At 39.7% G+C, this 19,805-nt stretch overlaps 1 protein-coding gene across 2 annotated transcripts in view; it reads left to right on the top strand.

Annotated features, from left to right (window-relative positions):
* Positions 1-384: 384 nt before the first annotated feature.
* Positions 385-19,805, top strand: part of nedd4a (NEDD4 E3 ubiquitin protein ligase a) — a 40,281-nt gene continuing 20,860 nt past the window's right edge. The window contains exons 1-5 of one of the 2 annotated variants that reach the window (XM_084933165.1): positions 385-708; positions 1,987-2,060; positions 4,400-4,478; positions 4,564-4,602; positions 4,863-4,916. In XM_084933165.1, coding sequence (XP_084789291.1) covers positions 664-708; positions 1,987-2,060; positions 4,400-4,478; positions 4,564-4,602; positions 4,863-4,916 — 291 coding nt within the window. In that variant the 5' untranslated portion in view covers positions 385-663. The other variant, XM_084933157.1, reaches the window with a different exon arrangement.

Here is a 19,805-nt window from a genome sequence, read left to right as displayed (position 1 = left end):
TTCCTGAAGACTACTTAAAGAAATTACAACAAAGCTTGCCTAAGAGTGTTCAGATAGTACTGTCAGAGAAAGTAGGGCTTTAAAACGAAACTAAAAGTTAAGCTTTTCAAACTGAAATGGGGAAGTGGAAACCCTTGGGAAAAAAAATAAACTCAAAACTAAACTAAAATTTAAAAAAAAAATCGGGTTAATGTGATATATTATCTTTGTTTCATAACACGTCTCTCACTCAAATATGTGCTTTTTACTCTCTATCAGTGCGACCAACCTGTTTAATGCCTGTCTCATTTACATTGTAATAAACATGTATGGTTTCTTTTAGATAACGCACGCACTGTGACATTACATCGATCTCTAGGAAGCTCCCTCTGGGTTTCCTCAGGCTGTGACAGGGGGACCCAGAGAGGAAGAGGAAGCATGAGGAGGAGGAGGAATAGAAGGCGGAGGAGGAGGAGGATGGATACGGAGTGACGAAGGTGTCACAGCTTTATCAGTAGGTTAGTTTCACGCCATCCAGCAGGGTAAACACACGGAGGGAGTACCTCACTTACAGCGGAGTGGAAAAGCACACCTTTGCGGAGCACTGACTGTCGCACCGCCACCTCCTTCTTCTTCTTCCTCTTCTTGTCGCTGTGTGGGAGGAAGAAGGGCGAGGATACTATTATGGCTTCAGTTTCTTCACAGATCTCAGGACTTCAGACAGATGAGGTAAACTTGGGGGGTTTATAAACGAGGCCGCTGTCGTTAGCCAGCTAACCAACGGCAGCTAACCTAGAAACTAACCGGAGCGTCGAGTTAGCGAGCTAACTCTCCCTAACTTACCGCGTCTGTTCGCTTCGGAGTTTCGTCTCCGCCAGATAAATGTGTTACCTATTAGCAGACAATCGATGTAGTTTGAAAATCTCCCAACTACTGCCAGGCAGTGTTAGAGGAGCCTTGAAAATAATAGAGCTTTTGTTTTTCTCGGGTAGGAAACCCGCCGTCTCCTGGGTTGTCAACGCCTTTTGTGTTTGCTCAAGATAAACAAAACAAACAAACAAACAAACAAACAAAACTGAGCTCTACCGAAGCAGCAGATGTCTGTGAAAAGATTCAGAGGACAACAAAGCAAAACAGGGAATGCAGAGTAAGGAGCTCGGGTCAGTGTGACAGGTTGCGAAATCTCCCGATGATTCACTGATTTTACGGTAAAAATGCGGCACAAGAGCCAAGTGTTGTGAGGATGTTACATCACCCTGAGACCACTGCATGCATGCTTGCACGGCGAGCTGTGTGCATGCATGCATGTGGTAACGATCAGACTGAAGCCACACTGCATCAGTGCTGCTACACTCTTATTACTGTCTTTTATCACTTATTGGACACCTGTTGGTCATACAAGTCATCGGTATACAGTAGACTGCCCATGCGCAGATTATTACTATATTATGAAGCTATAATAAGAGTGCTTTTTGTGGGTTTTCTGTTTAGTTTGTGTTGTATGAAAAGGTGAGTGTCAGTTTAGTGTTCATTAGTTTTAGAGTTATTATAAACTGGACAGGTGGAAGATTTAAGAAGTTTAGGTCCAGTGTTACAATCCAAACTCTTGACTCAGTGACACAGATAGCTCAGTCTTAATAAACAAATACACCTAAGTCGCCTCATGCTTGTCCTCATGCATCCATCCATCCATCCATCCATTCGTTTTCTTCTGCTTATCCAGTTTAGGATAACTCTGGACTGGACTGAAGTCAAAGTCAGTTCTGCCATGTTTACAGGACACGCACATGAGTGTAATATCATTACACTCTCGACCCACAGTGTGCAAACAAGACACAAGTTGAAAATAAACAAAAAGTCTGAAAACTATGATTACTGAGTAATATTGCCTGTGTGTGTACATTTGTGCAGCAGAAGTCAAAGCTGTAGGCTGTATGCAGTCTCTGTCCCTATTTGTATCTTACTGTACTGTAAATAGACTTGTTTTATTTTATTTTGTTGATTCAGGAGGATAACAGAATCCTGAAGGTGAAAGTCATTGCTGGAATTGGACTGGCCAAAAAGGATATTCTTGGAGCCAGGTAAGCTGAAGGAACATGGTCTGTTTTTCATGCCAGTTTGCTCAAACAACAACTTTAAATATAATTTCACCTGTGCCTTAAGTGGGCATTCTTAATACAGCCACTGTTTTCCAGCACAGGAAGTGTTGGAAAAGTCTGAGACTCAGGGGTCAGGGCATTGTCACTAATGTGTTTTGCAATCTAACCACATACCACATGACCTTCAGAGCTCTTCCTTTATGAAATTAGAAATAGGATTATCAACTGTCGTAAACTTAAAAAAATCACACACACTTGTAGCAGAATTAGAAGCCTGAACCTTTAAAATCAGAAGAGTTACAGGTTGTTCTCCAGTTTGATTGATTAGACTAATCCAATGTTTTAGAAATATATGACTAATGTTTTTTATCTTCTAAATAAATTTCCCCAAACCTTAGTGTGATTCTTTGGCATTTCTCATTTAGTTTTATCAGTGATTCAAAATACAAACATATTTAATGGGCAGCATTGCAGGACATCTAAAGAGAAAAGCAACATGTGCTACTTGACAACCATACAATTTCTTTGTGATCATTTATGTAAATAAATTGATGATTATTAAAAATGTTCACAGCAGATTTGAAAAGAATCTTAAGTCACCAACTTCCAGAGCACAGGGGGCACCTTGTTCCTGTCTGTTTCCTCTTTACATTACAATCAGAGCTTACCAGAATTTGTGAATCACTGATTCATATTAAATCCTCCATTTGTTCCAAAAAAACAGAAGGACTTTGTTCTGTGTCATTTGCAGAAAAGCTTTAGTTAACCCTTTAAAGCCGGTCGGAGCGGGCACGCTCCATTTTGCGTAACTATTTTTAAATCCTGGTAGCACTGCAGCCATGTAATTTTTTTTGCATATGAAACCAGAGGAGTTGTACTTACATCTTATGCCATCAGCTTGTCCTAGGTCACAGTTTCCTTCCACATATAGCTTTGCAAAAACTGCATAAAAAGCACTTGCAGCAACAAAAACATAATATTCCAGAAACACGCTTTGCCGATCCGATCAGCTGTTTGTAACACTTCCTGCGTCCATCAGCGCGAACTATCGCATGTCTGCCATGACCTGCCCGAAACCGGAAGTGACGTTATTTTGCGGAAATGTAGTTTTTTACCATCAGGGCCTTATGAGCCTATACTTGTGTTTTTAAAAGTTATGTTTGACTTTATGACTTTCTGTGTCGTTTCTGGGATGCTTAGGACTCATATTGCACTGCTGGAAATAGTTTATTTTGATGCATATGCTGTTTTTTTGCAAATTTGCACTATAATATTTATTTTCGTTTTTCCTGCAGTATATAAAAATTGGTGTATTTCAAAAATAAAACTATGAAGACACTTAAAATAAATTTCCTGTGGTGGGAAACTATTTTGTGCAACTTTTTTGTATTTACAGTTTTGAGGGATAAGCCTCTTAAATTTCTCTAACTAGAAATATATGTTAAAAAAAACAAAAACGATTTTCAATTTTATTTGTAGTTTATTGCATTTTTTGCAATTTATGTAATTACTATGCACTTAATGCAGACATATTATTAAAATTTGGGCTATAATGCTTGTATTGATGTATATCAACTTGAAATGCTCCCAAAAATGGCTCTACAACATGTAAAAATATAATATAAGCCCTGGCGGACTTGGTTCTATGCTAGGTCTTAAAGTGTTAAACTCTGTTTTCTGATGGTTAACATTCCTCAAATATTTAGATACAGCTGGCTACCCTTCTTATTTCCACCCCTCATTCAGGGTTTTTCTGGGGATTTGTTGTACTGTTGTAACTCTGGGACTCCCTCCAAAGAAGCACAAACCAGTGTGTCTACAACACTTTTCACTCATACCTTTCCCCCACTTTTAGTTTTTTAAAGTTGAAAATAATTCCCCTAACTTCCACATAGCATGGCATACAAAGCAAAGACGCATAATTGAGAGTTTCTGTTGATTTTGTTGGTCGTTTTGGGACTCTTCTGTCTTAATGTCCATTTCGTGTTTAATTGTTCGCGTAATGGCCAAAATTGCTCTATTAGTACCACTCTAGTGGAGCGCTCGTCATTTAATGCATTACTAATGCTTTGTTAAGACAGAGCAATGAATAATACAGTTTCTTTGATGGATGTGGTTTCTATGCACAGTTCCTAGAATTATTATAAATTAGAAACTGCAATTATGAGCATGTCAAGCTGGAACGTTAATGTTTCTTACGTTCTGAAGGTAGAGGCTGATATTAAGTGTTTTGAATAAACCGCTGAGGGCAGGAAGCAGGTCATAACTGTTTGAATCTGTATAGACCAATGACTTAGTGAGTCTCTGTTTTTCCTTTGCAGTGATCCCTATACCAGACTTTCCCTCTATGATCCTGTCACTGGAGAAATTGCAAGCCTTCAGACCAAAACCATCAAAAAGGTAAATACGTGAACACCTGCTTTTGAAGTCGTGCTCATATCTCGTTGATTTATTTTATTCTTTTCTCTTTTCATTTGACCCGAAGACACTGGACCCCAAGTGGAATGAAGAATTTTTTTTCAGAGTAAGTGAAACGTGATTCACATTAAGCACATTTTAAAATGCATGTAATGTTTTATTTTTTTTCATAAAATGAATGTACTCTGATGCGATATCAGTCAAATCAATGCTTACTTAGAAAAACCTGATTCCGAAATCAGATTTAAATCAAATGTAGCCATAACATGTGACACTTGAATTACTCTGGCATTGTTGTCCACGCATCTTGGTTATTGTACTGGTCGATTAAGCAGCTTTGACTTTAAAGTGTCTGTCGTGTTTCAGGTTGATCCCAAGAAGCATCGTCTGCTGTTTGAGGTGTTTGATGAGAACCGGCTGGTGAGTTAGTTTTAATTATTTATGTTTGTTTCTGTATATGATCTACACTAAACTGCATTGGGCGACAAATCTTATTCTTTGAATTCAGGTGCTTTTAGTCACATTACCACAGGTGTATAAAATCAAGCACCTAGCCGTGCAGTCTGCCTTTACAAACATTTGTGAAGGAATGGGTTGTTCCGATGCGCTCGCTGAATTTGTGAAACTGTAATTAGATGCCAGCATTGCAACAAGTCAGTTGGTGAAGTGTCCTCCCTCCGAGATATTCACAACCAAGCTATATGTTATAAGCTATGCTACTGCAAACTTTGGGTACTACAGCAAGTCAACCACCAAAGTGTCATACCACGTAAAGTTAGAGTGCGGTTGCTGACTGTGTAAAACCTGGCAGACCTTCAAACCGCCTCTGGGATTAACATCAGCACAAAAATTGTCTGCCAGGAGCTTTTGGGCATGGGTTTCCGTGTGTGTGTGTGTGTCTGTGCAAATGTGAAAACAAATGTGAATAAGTGAAAATAAGTGAGCAGATCAGCAGCAGATCTTTATCGTCAGTATTTCCACACACAGTGTAAAATCCACGTGAAATGTGATATCTGGAGGGGGTTTAATTACTAAAGGTACTGGGATTATGCTCTTTAGTTGTGGTTGGATTGCCTAAATGCAAAGCTGGTCAAATATTGTGGAGCTAAAGTGTAATGTGGAGCTGTGGAGTGGGCTAAACAGGCGCCCCAATAATTCCTGTTAGAATGGGACAGACCGATCAGGGTAACATTTAAGAGTAAACTGGGTCTCTAACACATTATTAATTAGTTGTTTTTTTTTTAATTCCCCAGATTTGCCTAACAAATACAGACTTCCTACTGTGATCTGTATATGTGTGTGTTTGGTCAAGTCAAATGAGGTTGTAGATGAGATGGTGGCATTATATACTACATTCTTATGTTATATGTGAATGAGAGTCAGCAGATATGAGATTTGAAGTGTAACAACACACAATGAATGAAACAAAAGTTTTTTACTGGAAATATATTCTGCATTTTATCACATTAAGTGCTAACATAACAGTAATATTCCCAGTTTATCTGCTTCAGTGCGTTTTTGTCATTTGGCATTGTCCACTAGATCTGAGTCCAACCATGATCTGAGCCTACTTTACTTATTTCATGCTCTGCACACTTGGACCAGGCTCCAGTCTGCAGAAAGTGATAACTTCGAGTAATGGTTCAACACATTTACAAATCCCAAGATAGCACATATACATTTCCTGTCTGACCAGCAGAAGTAAAATAGGCTTAAATTGCTAGTTGCTGGAGCCTAAGGTCACTTTTAGATCATGTTTATGGTCTTAAATTGCAACTTATAAAGCCTTATTTTCCACTGAAATTAATTTTTGCTACATGAAAGAAATGCCAGTTACAGTTATGGATTGTGTGATTGTCAAATGTCCATGGTACCCTCATTATTGACAGATCTACTAGCTCAGTAGACTTTTTTGTAAATTATATCTTATAATAAGGAAAATATTTGTAATTTATTCTAAGAACACAAGAGTAACAAACTTGATTAAAGTTTTTTTTATAAGGTCGTCTTAAATAAATTGAATATAAAAAATGATCAACTTTCACACTGCACAACTCAGTTTTGCCCATTTATTGACTAAGAAAATTTATTGCTGTGCAAAGAAACCGTTGCATGTCGTAAAATGGTACAGTATGTTTCATATTTGTATGGAGGAGGGTATGCCCCAGTCATTACAAGGTTAACTGTGCTTTGTCTGCCTGTCAAATACACAGAGGCCCTTATTTTGCCATGACACTTGAAGTACTGTTGGAAACTGGGATACCTTATTATTCATGACTGTAAATAGGGGCAAATCTTAAGGGCATGGAGAGGATGCAGCTGAATAGTTTGAATAGGAGACTGAAGAGAATATCGATGCCTGCGTCTAGTGTTTCCTTACTGATTACACAATTGGCGCAAAGTGATGTTAAAGGTTTTAGGATGTAGCCTAAATGTAGGAGGAGATGTGATAAGCTGCTGACCCAGTTTCATCCTGGGCTGATACGAAGCAGGTACGCACGAACAGGCGGACTCTAGTGACACGACCACTGCTGTCTGAGTTTTGCAGCTAACAGTCTGTAACTGTATGCAAAGTCAACACGGTCAAGCAGTGAACCAACATGGATGCTCAGAAGTCCTTATGTGACTGTACTAAATATCACCTCAACTCACAGAAGCAGAAAATGAACTGAAAACTCTCTTTATCACTCTTATATTCATGCACCAGAGAGATGTGCATGCGTATTACAAATTAGCTTCACGTTGAATAAAACTCCTGTGTTTCCTTTCATGCATCTGCCACGGTAAGCTTTGGTTTTACGGTTTGGTTTTACGATTATTTTAAAAAGTATGAACATATTTATAAAAGTGTTACCAGAGGTAGGAATTGATTAACTTTTGGAGTCGCTCTCCTTGTAGATCTGGATTGAAGAGAAACAGCAATCATATGTCTATAAGTTGAAATAATAAATATCAGAAGACATTGTTGATGTTCTCAAGATTGTATCAGAGACTAATCTGGATTCAGAGACTTGGTGTAGATATTTGTCTTGAGCTGCTCTTGTTCAATTTGCATTGATCCTCCGCTAAAAAAAGCACCAACTACTAAAAGCAGGCTAGAAAATGATAATGATAAAAACATCTACTGGTGCTTAGTCCTAGAGACTGGTTGACGAGCGACCAGCTTTTACTTTGAAGTGAAACAGTCTCCATTTTTTAGTTTGCGTCTCACTTTTCACAGTTTTACTACCGCTCGGCGAGCAGTCGGCAATTTTTTGCAAGTCCATGCAAACTACATGTGGCAACTGTGGCAATCTGCTAGTGAGCAAAGCAACTGCAAGGAGTTCCTATGTGCAGCACCGTATGTACCTCTTTGTGACCAATTTCATCTACTGGCTGCCAGCAATTTCCAGCAATCACTTGGGGGAAAACAGGTTTTCCAAAGCTCATACAGGTTTTTTTATTGGAAGCTTTGGATTGTTTTCTTGATTGTTTTGCTGCTCCATATTTAATATTTCATTCATAACTAACTTTATTTTATAATGGAAAGAAAACAAAAGAAGTTGTCATTCTTTGTAGTGTCCTAAGCTACATTTCTTATAACTGCGATACATGTCTTGCAGTTTGTAGAATCAGTGAATCACCTGCCCCTTTCCCACTGGAGCTGTATACAGCTTCATAGACTTTTATCACTGGTAAAGTTTGGTCCCCAACAATACCAGGAAGCGGCAAAGTAGATTCTCGGAATTACAAGTCAATAAAAAGCCAAGCATCGGGCAGCCATCCAGCAGTCCCATCAGTTTATGATAATTACATTCACATTTCTAACTCTTGTGAAATCTGAATCAGCTCACTGTTAATAGTCTTGTGATGCTTTTTGTAATCGTGGAGTTTCTACATCATAAATTTGTTACCACAACATTCAACATGTTTCAGCGGGTTTTGCTCAGACTTTTCAGGTACATTCAGTCGTTAGGTCATTAAAAAACTGTCAACACACGAGCTTTCATTTGCAGCTAAATGGCTGAATGTTTCTAGAACCTGTCACTACGTCACAGGTTTCCAGTCACATGATAAAATAAAGACGGGGGTGAGTCACTCAGTTCTGCCTTGTCATGCTCCAGGTACACGTTGGAGTATTTTGGAGGGTGTGTCAGAGCTGTGAAAGTGTTTGTGTGTGTGTGTGTGTGTGTGTGTGTGTGTGTGTCTGCAGCTCTGGCACACCGAGAGCTCAGCAAGAAACGTGCTTTGTTGGTCGTCTCATACGAGATGTGTTGATTGGATGATTATTGTTTCCACATGGTGTTTCCACAGTGTGAGCTTTCACATCTTGGCATGATAAGATTCTTCTGGCTAAGACTTTCAATTATAGCCTCTTGAGAGTTTAATAAATAAACATTTATTATTCCCACAGCATAAATCTTTGTTCCTTTGGACTATGACATGTCCTCTAGCACCACCAAAAGTAGTTTTTACTTTAACAAAATGTGAAACTTTGATGGATGGATATATTTGGACACTTTATTTTTTTGGCCAGATTTTTAGATAGTACACAGCCAGTTACTATATATATATATATATATATATATAGTTAGTGTTCGATGCATTTTAGTTGAAATGATATTTCCTTTGCTCCTTGATTACCCAGACTCTTGAGAACAATTAAAAAAAGTAAAATTACATATTCTGATAGCAAGAGGTCAGACTCCACAGGGTTAAACTCTTTAGTAAATCACTTCTCCAGGCTATGCCAGCAGACCCCCATAATCTAATCTAACAGCAGCGCGGTCATATCTAGTTCCCAGTTATCTCACAGGCAGCTAGACACACCCACAAAAACCATAAAAAAGTAAATCAGATGCTGCTGTACAGTTCTCGCTTAAAATACGTGAGTGTGTCTTTGCAGCAGGCCCTTCCCCACTTCCAGAGACAGCATGAATGCAGAAGTTGCTATGGTTACCTGCACTTGAATTAATTGACACGATTCAAATGGTAAAAGAAAGTGATACAATGGTAGCTGCTTTGTAGCCTACAGCAAAACAACATTTACAAAGACTATGAAAAAAAGCTAAACGCTGAGAGGCAACCAAACTTATCCAAACCAATCAGGCAGGTAGAAAAACATACTCAGACTGGGACTGGAGCTGGACATATTAATATATCACTAAAATTTGTTATATAGTACACTAAATATATCTCTTCTGTGAAGATAAACTACATCAGTGGCTTTTTCATATATGGATTAAGCCTAATCCTAAATGGAACCTGCAGTGAACTTCCATGTGTGGAAAATGAACCTGTAGCAGTTACTTACACTATTACATTAGCAGGAAGCTAGCTTCAAACATGTAGCTGTTGATATCTTGGTTTGCAGTAAGTTTATCAGTAGAAAAATTCTAGTAAATCAGAAATGGTATAAGTGAACAAAACAGGACATGTTGCTCAGTCATTCGGGTCATCTGATAAAAAGAAGGTCAGTGGTTTGATCCCCAAAGTTCTTCAGAAAAATCCATTAGAGAAAGACAGTGTGTGATAGTTAGAAAGTGCTTAAAGGCATATAATAAAGTGCTATATGAATCCATGTGTGAGTCCTTGAAATTAAAATTTAGAAAGGTGCCAAATAAGTCTTCAATAAACTTAAAGAAGTCTAGTTGCTTTCTTTCCAAGCTCTTTACACTACTCCGGAAAGAGTCTCCTGTAAAAGCATGTCTCACTGAGAGATTTTAAAGAGGTCATTCGCCCTGTTTGGCTTTTGGACACTGGCAGCAGATGTTCGATCACCTTTATAATATTTCTCTAACCATAAAAAATGGGTAGCTGGGATAGGCTCCAGCCCCCCTGTGACCCTGATAAGGATAAGCAGAAGAGAATGCATGCATGGATGGATTAAAAATGCCTGTCAATATTTTCTTGGACAGAGATCTGAGAAATGCTACTCAGCTCTCTAAAAGTTTGATTACTGCATGTGTGATGAGTTGTATAGAACACATTTACACACACCAACTCTCAGACACCCCAGTCAGATGTCAGTCAGTGCCCCTTGTTCCTCTAGGACAACGTTATCAGTTCAGCCATATTTTCTGCTGATTTGTTTGATCGTAAAACATCAAAACTCTTTAGGGCTGCACCTTAATAGATGCCCAGCCTCTACTCTAGCCACACCCCACTGACCCAATTTATTGATGACCTCACCTCAGACACATTCGCTGAAGACTTTATTAAATAAATATATAACTTATCCTTCAATGCAAAGCATGATGTTCGCTGTCATGCCAAATTCTTGTGCCTATTTCCAGGCAGCTTTGCAATATTGGCGTATTACATCATACTCTGTGACTTAACATGAACGTGCGGTGTGCGTCACCAGCCTTGTCTTATGGCCTAGATACCGTCAACATCAGTTAAAGCTGCTTTTGCCTGGATGAGTGATTAATGGCCAATCATGGGTTTTTTCTGGCAGTTTGTCATGCTCCTTAAAAATGTAGGTGATGACTTCCACCACAGCAGGAAGTGTCCACCGGTGAATCATTGCTTTATCCTGGCCTGGCGTCTTACTATTAAAAACTATGCTAAAACCGATTTAGAGGCAGAGCAATATCAGAGTAACAGGCGTGGAGAGGAAATCAGATGAGTACTGACTGTTACATGAAGTGTCGAGTGACTGGTGTCGCGTCACCGCGGTCCCACAAATCTTTCTCCCTCTTATCGTGTTGAATTTTCTGCAGTAAAGCAGATGATTTGCAGCAGGTTGTTCAGTCACTGAGGATCAAAAAGCATTTTTATTAGTGTTTTTATTTGTTTAGGTGCTCTTTTGCATATTTTCTTTGGCATTTTTATTGTGTGCTAGCTGAGCTTTGTCACCCAGTCCTCACTCTGAAGCAGAATTATGTTGAAAGTCAGTCCCTTTGATTTCCTGTAATTCAATAGCAGTGGGTAAAAATATTTGTGGGGGCACAGAGCAGCAGAAACATAAGAAGCATAGCTGCAGCAGGAAGTGAAGTCTTGGGTGAGTGGCCTGAAGCAGGAGTAACAGTTGACCAGAGCTTTAGTCGAAGATGCAGCGTGGACGACTGCCGCGTTGTTGTTGTTTTTTTGTTTTTTTGTTTTTTTTCACCAAGGGAGTAAACAGGAGTGAGGTGGCAGCAGCAGATGTGAGGTGTTAAACATTTGTCAGAGGGTGCAGTTAACTAGCCCTGAGCTAAGGCTATGAAGCAGGTCCGCTTTTTCCTTCAACTCTCAGTGTTGCTTTCTGCTCCGCAGCCCTGTCTTTAAAGGGGGCTCAGCAGTGAGATTAATCTGTTTTCAAAGGTCATCTGTTTGGGTCATGCCTCCACACAGAACCACTGACCTCCCCTGACTAAAAGCCGTGGTCCGCCTGGAGAGGAATGTAGGTTGTCACCAGAGCTATTTTGGCAATGCGCAGTCCCTAATGATTGTGATCACAGAGCAGAGTTTGGAGCAGTTGCTTTGCTCTCCTTTTCCCAGCCAGCAAGTTTGATCATGCAGCTCCCGCTGGCGCTGCAGGGATTAGAGAGTTAAACGAATGGCACGTCGGCTCCGCTTGCATTTTGCGTCAAGGAGAAGCAGCACGGACCCTCTGTCAGAAAGCCTCAGCAGCCATGGTGAGGAAAGCGGAGTCAGTGTGTCAGCTCAAAGCCCCTCGGAGAGTCTGGCGCACAATTCTGTCCACTTGAAGGTGACTCCTCTGTCACCAGATTATGCTTATAATCAATACTCTTCAGTGTTCATACCCAGGGTTAACACCGGAGGATGTAATAAGAAGAGAATTCTACAGATCTCACTCCAGCCCTGTGGAAAGCTCAGCGGAGAGGTGGATGGCAGCGTAGAGGATGGAGAACCAGGAGCTGGTGAAGGAGGAGGAGCGTGTGCGGGTTCTGACGGGGGTTCGTGCAGCAGCAGCATGGCCAGCGATGGCGGCTACTGTAGCAGTAACAGCATCTTCGAGCCAGAGGCACCAGAAAAGCATAAGACCACCCAAGAGAGGAGTCTACACTGCTGCAAGTCCAAGGTCCCCCTGAGGCGGTGCTCCTCCTTAGTTATATTCCCAAAGAGCCCCTGCAGCACCCCACCTGCTTCCCCAGTAAGTCCAGTGGTTTTTCCTGCGCTCCCTATAGGGAAGGGCTCTAATCAGTCATCTCTTCAGACTTCTGTTAATGGATACTCACTGGCAGATGAGGAAGTGACTTCCAAAGGGTCCACCAACACGGCAGTAAGCGGCCATCGCTTCCCAAAAGAAAGCTGTTCGGCTGAGTTCAGGGACACCAAACACATGGTGCAGTTTAATATTCCCTTACAGGACGAACCAAAATCTAAAACAGAGGACATGAGCAAAATAAAGGAAGTGTCATCGTCTCTAGACAGATCAAATCGTCACTCCAGCAGCCTGTTGCTGCGCTTTGCCCACCAGAAACCAATGATATCAGGAAAAGGAGCCACAACAACAGCTACAGTCAATGTGGAATATCCCGAGGCTCATTACCCAGCAGAGCACCCAGAGGGTGATCGCGACTGCCACAAGAAACTTTATCGTAGTACCTCTGCTTGTTTGTTCTCCTCAACTAAACCTTCTGAGAAAAACCTGAAAGCTTGTTCATCAGGAAAAGGCCACCAGGAAAAACACTGTCATCACGCCATACAGAGGAGCTTTTCCCTCGAGGTGCCTTACGCCAACACTGGAATTTCATGTCACGTTTCGAATCCCAAACTCAGCAGCCCCTGCTCTCCACATGTGCACATTCATTTGTCTCCTTGCTGCCCGGCTAAGTTGCCTACCTCTCTTCCTGATATAAACACAGGCAACAAATGGAATAATACACCCATAAGCTCAGGTCAATGTGCCGAGGTAAGTTTCTTAAATGGAAGGTCCCAGGCCTTATACCTCATAGTGTATAGAGAGGATAACAGCTGTCAAATAAGCATTTTTTTTTTAAGTTTACGTGACACAGCAAGGCTCAGGAAAGCACATTAAGGGAAAGAACAAAGTGGATTCACTGAAATGTTATTAAACTGGTTCCAGGAGATTCCACATGCACTGACTTTAACTGCCATGTACACAGGACTAAAATAACAGCTGGACTGTGTAAAGTAATGCAAATAACAACTATATTTTATATTGACTTTGTGCTTAATTTTCCCTTGCATAAAGTTCAACATTCAAATAGTTCTGTGTATTTTATGTCTATATAGATATACAGATATACAGCTCTGCCATTCACATTCTTAAAACTCAGTTTACTGCAGGTCAAGAAAGAGTGAGGTTCAGTAACTGAGAAGATCGCTACAGCTAAGTCATGCAATTAACAAGCCCAATGTGGACAAACATTCAAAGGTATTCGGTTGCATTACAGTAAATCCATCTGCTTATTAGTTTCCCAGAAATTAGTGAATAAGAGGGAAAGGTTCTCTTTCAACCTGTTTGTGTGTCTGTCGGTGTGTGAACTCATCTTTTGAATAGTTTCCTTTTTTATTATTCTGTTAGCACTATGAGTAATTGACCTAAGTATTTACCCAGGCTAATTATAGCAGTGGGAAAAGTGGTGCCCCTTGCTGATATAAATAAAGTGCCTCTGAAATATTCTGCCTGACTCCAGATAGTCTACTGGTGTGTAGCACTGATTCAAATTTAACTGCATGATACTAGAGCGCTGCGCAGTCATACCAGCCATCTGTGGACGTGCATGTGTGTGGTGCTAATGTAACGTAGGCGGAATGAAAGTGTGAGCCTTTCCCAGTAAACTGGTGGTGTGTTGCTTTCCTTGGTGCCACTGCCAGCCAGTGTTTGTGAAATATCAAGTGTCAGTCTCCACCCCTACCCCCCTCCATTTAGCAGAATGTCAAGTAGGACGGCTTCCTCCACTAATTAGTCAGTCCATTTATTTTTAAAATAGTTATGTTTGCTTAGGTAAATCTCAGTTATACTTTCACTCTAGAAGGCCCAAAACATGCTTCATGCCTAACTATAAATAATGAACATGGAAAAACTTGAAAATTATCTTTAAAAAAAAAATAATTAGACTCTTAAAAAAAGTTGCTAATAAAAGAAAAAAAATTGAGAAAGTTGTTAATTTGGAAAAATTGTTTCACAACTTGCCAAGAAGGCTTTGATGGATGTGTTTAATGAGTCTGTAGACAAGACTGTGAGTCAACTGCTTTCTGCTGTGAATCAAAAAGTTCTGTGTTTTAATTGTAATACCTGCACTGATTTTCTTACTTCTTCCCTCTGACATATGTTCTCCATATAATAATAAAAAAAAACGCACTAACACTGACACCAAAAAAAACTAGACTAAAACTACACATTTTCATACAATAAAAACTGACCTGCGTCATACACATTTAGTCTCACAAGGTGAATGTGGTTAAAACTAAACTGAAACTAGCTGTAAAAAACATTTAGTTAACTGACATATAAATAACAACTACACGTCAGAAGAAGGCAAACGCTAACTAAAACAATATTGTCCCCAATCCAGTTTCTTAAGAACTTAGGCCTCAGTCACACAGGCCTAGAGACTGCTCAGTGATCCACTAGTAAACTTAGTCTTCTATTGAAAAATGTGTAGTCCCAGACTAGTTGGCAAATGGTTACTGGTGTCAAAGAGGTTGCTGCACTGAAAACCTCATTTTGATTTCCTTGGTCGCTAGCGAATTTGTTTGAAAAAGTAAAAGTTCTGCTTAATTGTACAACCAGCATGTTTCAAAATGCACTTTTATTTTGAAGGTGAATGATCTCTATTTCTAGTTTGCATCATGCATTTATACCCACCCCTCAGTGAGTAGTTGGCGGGTGTTTGCAGATGAGTCAGCATCTTCAGTGCAAAAAACAGGTGGCCAAACAGTTTTTGGTTGTGCAGTTTCACCGAGAAACCTGCTAGAAACCTCCAGCACCCATTCGCCAAATAGTCGGGGTTGTGGTTGCCAGGAAGACATAGACTGGTTTCTAGGCCTAGGCAACTGGAGTGTCATTTAACGGGGGTTGTGGGGGTTCTGGAGCTTATCCCAGCTGTAGCACACCGGACAGGTTGCTAATCCATCACTGGGCTGCAAAGGCAAGACAGATAACAACATATCTGGCCAATTTCAGAATCACCAGACATAAGGAGAACAAGCTCCAAAGAGAAAAGCCCTATCTGATCAGGAAGGTTCAAACCGGGAACCTCTTTGGTGTGAAGTGGCGTTGAAGATACTTTGGTGCATATATCTGTTTATGTTTTGATTTCTAGGGAAGAAATACATGTTCTGAACCACTGCAGTTTAATCCCTGACAAATAGCCACCAATAATAATAAAACTAATAAAAACTAAATTAAAACAAGCCAACCAACTCCAGAAAGTAAAACTTTTTTTTTCCAATATTTATATAGCGCCAAATCACAGCAACAGTTGCCTCGAGGTGCTTATTATATTGTGGAGTAAATACCCTACTGTAATACAGAGAAAACCCCAACAATCAAACGATCATCTATGAGAAAGCACTTGGCGACAGTGGTACAGAAAAACTCCCTTTTAACAGGAAGAAACCTCTGGTAGAACCAGGCTCAGCCATCTGCATGACCAGTTGGGGGTGAGGGGGAGGGAGAGAGGACAAAAGACACAATGTGGAAGAAAACCAGAGATAAATAATAACTAATAATTAAATGCAGAGAGGTGTGTAAACACAGTTAGTGAAAAAAGGGTCAGAGAAAAAGAAACACTCATGGGAAGCACCCAGCGAGGACCTGGTTCCAAAGAAGAGAGACCTGAAAGCTGAAGGCTTCTACTTTTAAATACTCCTGGGACCACAAGAAAGCCAGTGGTCTGAGAGCGAAGTTGTTGGGGTGATATGGTACTATGAGGTCTTAAAGATAAGATGGGGCCTAGTTGTTCAGGACCTTGTAAATAAAGTGAAAACAAAAACTGAACTAATTAAAATGCAAAACCACAGTAACTATAAGTTCTTCTTGAAAGTCTTTTGTATTACACGCTTTTGTTTTTATTGTCATGTCCACCTACGCTGTGAGTCGTGCTAATGGTTATCTAAGATCTTGTGCATCATAATCTTAGGTAACTATAAGAAAAAGATGCGACAATAATAAAACCCATACAGGTCATGGATAATCCTCCCACATCTGTAGTGGAAATGTTAAAAAACAGCTACAGATTTTATTGCCCAAACGTGTATAAATTTGTACTTTGTACTTCCTTTTATAGCCACTTCAAAAAAATAGGTCACCTGAGTACAAACAGACCAGCACTGCTAACCAACATATGTACTCCAAAATACAAACGTATAACTGTTGCAGACTTAATAATACTGCAATATGACAAATTAGCATCTGTCTATTTCTGGACCTTTTTTTATATTTTTAGAATTTGTTTTTCTCAGCTGCACGTGGACAATCACCTAAAACTTTTAAATACTGCTCCAGAAACAAAGAAAAGCTGTGTGTGGCTGAACATGTCGGTTCATATCAGTGGTGTAGTGTTTGAAAACTTCATTTGCTCTGGTTAGCCGCACTCCCAAAGTCACCAGATGAGTCATCACCATAGTTAATGAATAACCAGGTATGAATGTGTTGCACAACAAGGTGAAGACATGAATCAAATGAATGTTAACAATGATTTTATATAGCGAAATAACAAGCATTTACAGTTTCATAGAGCATTAAACATTTTAGGGGTATCTCACTACACAAACAAGTAGGTTTGTGGAGCTGCTGAGTTAACATGCAAAATAACTAATGTGTATTTAGAGAGATAGCCCAGCAAAGTGCCCTTTAACCCCATATGATTTATACAAAGCCCAACTTCTGTGCTTTAAAAAGTTTACAGACTGGGTTACAGCCAGTAGTTGAGAAATATTTGACATTATTCTTCATCCTGTAGTTAAATAATTTGTTTGCATATTCCCCAAGAGCATAACAAATGACATCTAAGCTGTCAGACATAATGTGTTTTAACTTGCCTTAACTTTGTCATGGCAATGAAGTGCTGTTTTGACACCTGTGTCAGCTTTCAGTTCAGTGTCCATCATCACCACGCTACCACCGCCACATTAGCTCCTCAGAAGCTTATTTTTCACAAGCTGCTGCCCACCTGTCAAAAGCAGCTTTTCGTTGCAGAGCCAAGATGGATATCGCTGAGGCTACCAACATGTGTCTGTAGCTGTTTGCCGCAACCTCATGCAGTCTGTGGTCAGCACTGCTTAATGCCATATGCTAAACTTGAGCTGCATTCAGTGTCACACGAGCCTGCAGGGATGCTCTGAATGGACATTTATCTGTCGTTATCATTTTATCTTGGGCAGTTTTGTTTCACTTGTCCGTAGCATGCATTTCCCCTTTGTTATCTTTAGCCTCACCTTACCCAGGAAGCTCTGATTTCACTCCATCATCTGTTCGCTACTGATATAGACGTGACCTACTCAACTTCAAACCGTTAGCTTTAATTGTTTATGCACTACGGTTTGTGGCTGAGTTAAATGTTTATTTGGCAGAGAGATCAGTGGATTTGATCAGCTGATGTAAACACAACACCAAAATGATCTGGACATTCTGGAGATTGTGTTTCTGGGTAAAACCAATTTATCCTTAGCTGGCTTTTAGTAATAACCGCTTGCACGGGATGCTAAGAAAAAATGGATTCAGCTGCAATATATACTGTAAGTTCTCAGTTTATTAAATGATATAACACCAATTGAGTAAAGCTGTAATATATATAGCAGGATGGAGCCATAGCCTATATTAAAAAAAGATGGATGTACCCTCTGTTTGGTTTTGGTGCCCACATTTTAACTATATGTTCAATTTTTGAAGTCAGACAGACACCACACCGTGTCTTTGTCCTGACTTCCTCCTCTCACCCCAACCGGTCACGGCAGATATACGCTCCTGCCTGACCTAGTTCTGCTAGAGGTGTATTCCTGTTAAAAGGGATTTTTTCCCTTCCACTGTCACTAAAGCGCTTGCTCATAGGGGGTCATATGATTGTTGACGTTCTTTACCTTACAATATAAAGCAACTTGAGGTGACTACTGTTGTGATTTGGCATTATATAAATATAACTGAATTAAATTGAATTGAATTAAACCTCCTATTGAGTGCATTACACAAATAAAAAAATATTTCAATCACCAAAATTGGAGCACAGATTTCTTAAATGAGCTGTTAGTACAACTAATTGGAAAGGAAGCTTTAATATTTCTCTCAATACAGTACTCCATTAAAAAATAATTAATAAAGGGAGAAACTATCCATAAGTACCAATGTCTTTGTTTTCAACCATGCTGTAAACAGTTTCTATAGCTAAAATTGGGGATTTTAATATGAGAGCCTGTGTGGATTGACTTGCTTCTGGATTTTCACTCCAAGAACTGTGATTTTTAGTACTTCTGCTTTTAACATTGCAATCCAAGACTCTGCTGTTTGGAAGTAATCTATTTAAGTTAAGAGCATCTCTCAATGTTTTATAAGCGCAATGTCTCCGTTAAAAAGAAATGAAACATTTCTTTATCCAACTTTTATTCTTACTTTTATTCATCAAAAATAGCTCTATGAGTTATTTATGTGAGCCCTGTATGTCTTATACTATGATTTACTAATTAAATAGGATTCTTTAGCAGATTTCGAATACAAAAAGGAGAGAAATGTGGAGGGAGCCACTTTTATGAGTAAGTCATAGTATCAGATAGACAATGCTAATAATAGTTTTTAATTATTTTCCATATGGGTACCCTCTGTTAATATAAACTACTGTAAACAATAAAGACAGTGTTCTATATACAGCCACAGCTGCTCTGTTTACTGTATGTTAAATCTCCAGTCATTCAGTATTGTAAACAAACCCAAAATAAATACAATTATTTCTGACTTCCGTAATATGGTGGAGGGTAAATAAACACAGAGGACTGACAGTGTGTTTAACCTTAGTATTCTTAGAAGACCTCATGAAGGAAATACTGTGCAAAGCAGGCGGTTTCTTAATGGAAATGCAAAGCTTGCCAGTATAACAGCAACGATAACAAGTGTGCTTGTCTTAATACCGCTTGCATAAAACAGAGACTGCTGTTTTTAGGACAGTTCATTGTAATTTTGGAAAAGCTTGCTCAGAGTTTATTTTAATCTGGATTTATGCTTTTCTCAGTTGCTCTATTAGAAGTGCAAGGGCACGATGAAGGAGGCCTCCATCTAAATTTGTTCACATAAACACTTTGTACCCCTGTTAGACAGTTTGACCTGCCATGGGTGTTAATTTTGGTCACACATGCTGACTCCCACTGTGCTTGGCCTCAGCCTTCTGCTTTCGAGACCTTAACAGCTCCAATAAAGGCATG

This window comes from Perissodus microlepis, chromosome 1 (assembly GCF_051167445.1).
Source record: "Perissodus microlepis isolate ML-2025 ecotype Zambia chromosome 1, ASM5116744v1, whole genome shotgun sequence".
NCBI classification, from domain to species: Eukaryota; Metazoa; Chordata; class Actinopteri; order Cichliformes; family Cichlidae; genus Perissodus; species Perissodus microlepis.
The sequence above is the reverse complement of the archived record's forward strand: the minus strand, read 5'-3'. Positions and strand labels throughout refer to the sequence as shown.